Raw genomic sequence first — 7,161 nt, 5'->3', positions numbered from 1 at the left:
TACAGTAATTTTATATCCCGTTGAAGATTATTCAGGTGTTAAACACACATTCATTCGGATGACAGTGACAGAGTGTCGAAATGGCAATGAAATGTAACCACTAAGACCTCTCGAAGGTAAACACTTACCCGCAGATCATACTTTACATTTTCAATTTTATTGCTATGAAAGACCATTTTTCGCACTTGCGAGAGCGCCCAGTGACGAGCTAGCAAGAAATTGATCCACATTAAAGCAAGCTGCTGGGTGATAATTTCAATCGGAGCATTTAATCAGACGAATCCAATCACTGTAAGTCTTATTTTTCTTCTGGAATCTACCTGAAAAACCACGAGTCGGCCGATTGAAATTGATACATTTTTTACTATTTCGAAATTCAAATGGAAAATATTAATTGTTGTGCGATTTATCGGTATAAAATTTAGATGAGTTCGTCCAAACATCAGTCAGGTCTCAAGGGGAGCAGAATTGACAGGAGCAACGAGAAGGTTTTCATTCATAAAGTATTCTCTCAAGTGGCAGTCAACAATCCAAATCATACGGCAATTATCTACGAAGGTAAATTTTTTCATCATGTGAGACGTATCACACAATCACTTTGTTATTGTTGTTGAGGGTCCGGAACTGCGTAAGGTCTCGCCGCTGAAATTCTTGTAGAAATGAGTTTTTACTTATTTCTAAGAATGAAGCTCTGCTATTCAGGGTAAAGAAATGTTAACTGAGTCAGAATTCAATAATAAGAAAGTGTTTTGTTACTCATCAGGCAAGTGGGGAAAGTGCGTAGATTTTGACTATCGCGTAATGCTCACCTTGCAGATGAGCGTGGCGAAGAAACAAGGTTGACTTTCAGTCAGCTCGAAGTGAGGACTAATCAGCTGTCACGAGTCCTGGCGAAACGCTGTCGTCGATCCTCGATCAACGGCGTTGATGCAATCGTGGCGATTTCGATGTGGCCTACGGACCGACTTCCGACCCTCTTGCTGGCTACCTTGAAGGCCGGGATAGCCTACCTTCCCCTGGATCCAGAGTTTCCGGTTCCCAGGGTTAGGCACATTCTCACCGAGGCTGAGCCCCTCATCGTGGTCACCGAAGAAGGAGGTGAGGGACGATCCATTATGGAAAGTGGAATCGATGATAGATTCCTCGCAGCTTGCAAATTGGCTTGTCTCTGAGGTTTGAGAAATAAGCGTTGGATACACCAGGTTTAAGATTGACAAATTAACATCAAAATGCGAGATTCGGAATGAACAGCTACGATCAACACCCATACCTACAACTTTCTCTTTCTACGTTGGAAAAAGAAATTTCGAATTCCTCTTCTCAGCGTTTTCATGTAACGAAATCTCAGTTCTAGCAATGAACAGAGGTGAAGAATCCGCAGGACGTGAGATGCGTTTATAGAGGCCGAAAGTTCACAGGCAATGACTCGTATGCAAAAACTGATCCGGAGAATCTCTCGTCTAAGCGTGCCTCATGACTCTGAATAATTTTCATCTGTTCTGTTGAACCGTTTCAGCCGACATGACAATATACGAGGGCACACCTGCCATCACGTACGAGGAGCTTCTGGAAGAAGCCACCAACGAGTTGCCACAGAACATGGATTTGGACGCGTGTCAAGAACTGGCGATCGTTTTATACACTTCAGGAAGCACGGGGGTGCCAAAAGGCAAGTACATTGTGATTTGGCTGAAATTTGAGCTCACGTGAGCTTGGAGGTTTCAAAGAAGGAAATTTCTCGGAACGAAAAAGAAGGATTCAATTTCTGCATTTTTCGCCAGGCGTTAAACTGCTCCACGAGACTCTGATAAATTCGCTTCGCTGGCAGTGGAATGTGGTGCCTTATTCGCCGACAGAGGAAAGATGCGTTTTCAAAGCAACTGTGACTTCCGTCGACAGTGTGCCCGAAATCTGGGGCCCTTTGCTTCAGGGAAGGTGCATCGTCGTTGTTCCAAAGCACATCACAAGGGACCCTCAGAGGCTCGTTCAACTGTTGGAGAAACACAAGGTGAGTAAACGATCCGAATCAAAAGATTCGGCCACGTGAAACGAGATTCGGAAAGAAGACGAAACCCTCTTTTCCTTTGACCTTGAAATACCCGACTATCGAACTGTTTCTGCAGATCGAACGGCTGGCACAAGTCCCGTCATTGTTAAGGACTATCCTGATGTATCTCGACATGCAACAGGACAAGCATCTCCTTAAAAACTTGAAACTCTGGATTTGTGCAGGCGAAGTCTTACCTCTTCCAGTGGCCGAACAATTCTTGGCCACATTCCCATCAGGCGAACACACGTTGGCCAATTTATGGGGTTGCACTGAGCTTGCAGGCGATGTCACATATCATTTGATCAATCACCCTACACAGCTCGAGGGTCTGGACAAAGTACCGATTGGTAAGCAGAGAGTTTTCAATCACCGAATGAACATGGCTCGAATATTATCCAGAAATCTTTAATTCCGTTTCCAAGGTAAGCCGGCAGAGAACTGCATTCTATACGTTGTGGATAAGAAGCTGCAACTCATGCCGCCAGGAGAATTGGGCGAGGTGGTTTGCGCAGGGAAATACTTGGCGGCCGGTTACGTAAAAGGAAGAGATCCGCATCGTTTCGTGGACAATCCACATTCTTCGGATCCAGGTGAGTAAATGAAAGATACGGACATGTACTCGATGCCTTTCTTTGCAAGCTATCCGATACCCAGAGTAACAGACTTGTCGATATTGGACTACTTGATCGGTTGACCGGTAACGGATCGTGCATAAACCTTTTTGTAATAACTCTGATATTTCTCAATGGATTTGGGCGAAAATTGATACACTTCGATTTCGGGGGTCATTGAATCCAAATTCAAAAGAAGAATTAGAAAATTTGATATTAGGGATTCGAAATGGCGGCTTCGAATTCCGGTAATTATAACCAGGCCTCAGCAGCCTTGTTCCAAAAAGTAAAAAATTAGAACAACTCTTTCGAAACTAGTTACTAATAATTACAAAGTTTTGTCACTAGCAATTTCAAAGTTTTGCTTGACTGTATTTTGACCACAAGTCAATCCACAGTCGACTTGTACATCATTACCGACAAAGAATGTGCAATTTAGCGAGCATTTGTGAATGTATGATTGACACATAGTCAACTATTGGCTTCGGATACACCCGAATTATTTCTGCCCGAAATAAGCCAAATATGAAGTGAGCCGATGTTAGTGGAAAAATAATCAAGTTACTATTCCACCTGCAGAATACTCGAGGATTTATCGTACCGGTGACTACGCGAGGATTGTGAAAGGCATATTAATTTACGAAGGCAGAATGGACAACCAAATTAAGGTCCGAGGACATCGGGTCGACATCGCAGAAGTGGAAAAAGCTGTCCTGGCATCTCCTGCCATCGACAAAACGGTCGTCCTCTGTTTCAAACCCGGTGAACTTTCGCAGGTAAATGAAAAGAGAAAAAGAGTACAAAGAGCGTAAAAACCTTTCAGAGACATTGCGAAATACATTTCTTATCGTACCGACAAGGAAACATCGATGCTGGTAATAGAAATACTAACAATCCTGCTCTTTGATCGGCTTTAGTCAAGAATATACGAATAGTGCCGTATAGTGTTCAAGTTTTGTTCACTCTGACGGATTGCTGACCCCGTTACAGGCTCTCGTTTCGTACGTGACGGTTAAAAACAACACCCGTGTTTCCGGATCAGAGATTGAATCTCATCTCCGCACCATCTTACCTCCTCACATGATACCGCATGTCATAGTGATCGATTCCATTCCGTTATTGGAAAACGGAAAGGCTGACAGACAGAGGCTTTTGAAGCGATACGAATTGATGAGCAACGGTGAGGAAGAAATAATCCTAAGATATCGAAAACTGAATCACCACTTTACTTTTTCTTCAACTTCTTGTTCACATTGTTACGCAGAAAAGGATATCGCCGTCGATTGCGACTACGAAAACGTCCCGCCGCCTCTTCTTCCTTTAGCCCGCGTCCTTTTTCCCACGGTAGCATCGGTGATCGGAAGTAGCGCCCGAGCCGCGGTGACGATCGACGCGAACTTTTACGATCTGGGGGGAAACTCTTTGAATTCGGTCTACACCGTCACCAGACTTCTTGACCAAGGCTACCGCATCGGAATAACTGACTTCATACGCGCGAAGAACATGGGAGAGATACTGCGGAGGATGAGGATCGACTCGGAGTCAGACTTCGATGAGCCTCCGTCCGAAGATGGAGAACGTTACGTCCTCGAGGAGCTTAATGACTCACATAGAAAAGACGTTATCGAGTGAGTATGCATATCAATTCTGTCGATCGAAAAGCTCTCGCGATGATTGAGTTCCTTCGGAATAAACCTAATCTATCCTCACCTTTGAAATACAGGATGATCACGGACAGTTTTTACCTGAAAGCTGACCTGGATAAGTGGTTGATGCCTGACATTAACCGAGAAGATTACTCGGAACTGATTGACAAGCTTTGGGATCCTCTGGTGGAGCAAGGATTGAGTTTCGTAGTGAAATCGACGTCAGGCGAGGCGCTAAGCGTCGCGTTGAATTTGGACGCGAGAGACGAGCCTGAGGTGACGATAAATTCGAAGCTGATGGTAACACTTGAGTTTTTGGAGTACCTTGAGAGGCCGATTCTGGAAGAACAACTCCCGAAGGGAAAGGGACAAATTTTCCACTCCTTCATGATGGGAACCAACAGCAGACTCACTTCGGCTGAAAATGTTGCTCTCGTAAGGGTGATGGAGGAAAATGTGTTTCGAGTCGCCAGGCAGAAGGGCTTTGACGGCGTGTTTGCAACAAACACCAGCCCTCTTACACAGGTAATTTGCTTATGGAGTTTGATTGCTCGTTGGTTATTTTGAAATTTGAGCAAACAAGGTATGAAAATAGAGCTTCTGGAGAAAATACTACTTATTCCCAATGATCGAACATCAAACTAATTTGCAAATTTATCGGTGTAGCAACTGGTGACTGGTATCTACAACTGCGACGTCTTGATGGACTACCAGGTCAACAAGTACGTCGCGTCTGACGGTTCGACGCCGTTCGGAGAGGCGCCCGACAGTCAAAGAGTATTATGCTCCTGGAAAAGCGTGTAGAAATTTTTCAACGGCGGCTCTGTGAATTATTTCTAGCTCCTTACATGCAACGCACTGGGTCCGTTTATTAACAGTAAACACATGCATGTGATCGTGACTACGAATTCAATCCGACAACGATATTATTAAAGAGATATTGCACCTAAAACGGATCGAAAGACGCAGTTGTGAGCTGGAAACATCTTTCCACACTTGTCTGTAAATTTGTCGAACGTAGAAAAACTGTCTGCTGCAATATATATTCAAAGAAATACGTCAGCATGTCGTATAATGAAAATTCCTCAAAATGTTACAATTAGTTATACTGTAGGTGCATGTTGCAGATTTGTTTAGAAATTGCGTTCGTCAGGAAGTTTGTTGGGTATGGTCATTGTTGACGGTAAAATAATAAAATGTACAGTGTTATTAAAGTCTCGACCGTTTGATTCGTCGTAACAATCCGAAATATGGTTTCGATTCCCTCGCGTCATCCGCTTTGGATCATTCAAAAATGGTAAACTGATCTGGTGTGTTGGCACATCTGATAAAAGTACCGTTGAGATTAGAAATAAGTACCGAAATGCTATTGCACGTTGGAATTGGAAAATTTTGCTCACTGAATGAACAATACGAATCATTTCGTAAGTATCGATCGATACACTCATCTTATTCCGTGTTTAATGTTGCTGTCCTCATCCATCATTTCCGCCGAGTATGATCCTGTGAAAAGTATCTTCAACACTCTTTGGATGATTTCCGGAAATTCTAGGACAGCGTAATTCAAGTTTTGATCGAATCATGGCACGTTAGCAAAAAAGTGCTATGTGAATAATAAGAAAAATTCAATCACCGTTCCTTTCGATTCGATATTGGGACACATTCAAGGCTACCTCAGAATGAGATCTCGAGGTCCGTTTTTGTACCAATTCATTCGACTGTACGCGTATTTGTAAGAGCGTGCCTGAAGGTAAAATAAATTGGCCATTGATACCAATACTCAGGTACCGAATGATCCAGGCAAACGAGTGAAATAACAGGTATTCATTTTTTTTTCTTTCTTTTTTTGACAGAGAATGGCGCAACAATGGGAATCATCTGAAAAAATGAGAAGTTGTGTACTTCGAACCTACGCTTTCCCTAAAAATGATGATAAGTGCTTGTCTATTTTATCCTACTAAAAATACGAAAAAAACTTCATTTGTTTTCTACTTGGATTCACCACACTAAATAGTTTATAAAAATAAAAAACAGTTCGCGTTGGAGAGGAAGGCCAGAGGATTGTCGAATTTGGTCGAAACGAGTTTCATTGAATGACGAATCTTTCACCTCCATTTTCCGCCGAAAATCTTCCGAGGGATTCTCGACATACTTATTCGGCTAGACTCTTTGTAGTGAATGAATATAATAAAAATGTTGAGGATCTATTTTGTAAATCTAAATAATCTTTCGATTCTTCAAAGACCACTCAAGTATTTTCTTAACATTCCGCTTTTTTTATTGCAAGAATAATTATTATCACCCCGAAAATAAAAAGTCGAGTTTTTACAAGATCTCGACGAGCCTTTTTCAAGGTATCAAGACTTGCATGTAACCAATTTTTATCCGACGAAATCCCGGGAACAAATCAACGGATTTTAATGATCTCGGTTTCAATCGACAGGACTTTGCTTCTCTTGGAACTGATGAAATTTTGGGGCTGATGGATTGAGTAGTTTTTGAGTTATGAGAATGAAGATAAAAAATAAATAAAAATTACGGTATCTTCGCGATGGATTGAGGGATTCCAATGATTCCAGTCTCAATCGGCACTTCGCAGCTTGAGTACAAACTGATTTTGAAATTTTTAATCGGCCTTGTGGTTTTTACTTATTCAAATGAACAAATAAACAAGTTTCATTATTGCTGTTCGTATATGTTAATGTGTATGGGCTGACAGCGCATCTTACTATTAGCGGAAATTGTGGTGGCATTAAGACTTAGGCTGGCAGCATCAAGTTCAGCTGAATAGACATCTTGTTTAAAAATTAACCTATAGTCTGGAATAAATCAATGAATCTGGTTATGGCCTACC

General features: G+C 42.2%; 1 protein-coding gene across 1 annotated transcript; it reads left to right on the top strand.

The window, feature by feature from the left end:
- The first annotated feature begins 214 nt into the window (after positions 1-214).
- On the top strand, positions 215-5,521 carry LOC124300214 (dimodular nonribosomal peptide synthase-like). Its single transcript, XM_046754030.1, has 12 exons — positions 215-291; positions 426-558; positions 817-1,098; positions 1,517-1,669; positions 1,782-2,008; positions 2,124-2,397; positions 2,473-2,640; positions 3,241-3,437; positions 3,652-3,841; positions 3,926-4,289; positions 4,385-4,832; positions 4,974-5,521. The coding sequence occupies exons 2-12, from the start codon at positions 426-428 to the stop codon at positions 5,109-5,111; spliced, it is 2,574 nt and encodes an 857-aa protein (XP_046609986.1). The 5' UTR covers positions 215-291; the 3' UTR covers positions 5,112-5,521.
- Positions 5,522-7,161: the final 1,640 nt, after the last annotated feature.

This window comes from Neodiprion virginianus, chromosome 3 (assembly GCF_021901495.1).
Source record: "Neodiprion virginianus isolate iyNeoVirg1 chromosome 3, iyNeoVirg1.1, whole genome shotgun sequence".
In the NCBI taxonomy this organism is placed as follows: Eukaryota; Metazoa; Arthropoda; class Insecta; order Hymenoptera; family Diprionidae; genus Neodiprion; species Neodiprion virginianus.
The sequence above is the reverse complement of the archived record's forward strand: the minus strand, read 5'-3'. Positions and strand labels throughout refer to the sequence as shown.

Bases quoted from the DNA above. Each gene is read 5' to 3' on its own strand.
- LOC124300214 (XM_046754030.1), top strand. From the start codon at position 426: ATGAGTTCGTCCAAACATCAGTCAGGTCTCAAGGGGAGCAGAATTGAC. The intron at 1,099-1,516 runs GTGAGGGACGAT...GAACCGTTTCAG, and splicing joins CGTGGTCACCGAAGAAGGAG to CCGACATGACAATATACGAG. The intron at 4,290-4,384 runs GTGAGTATGCAT...TTTGAAATACAG, and splicing joins CATAGAAAAGACGTTATCGA to GATGATCACGGACAGTTTTT.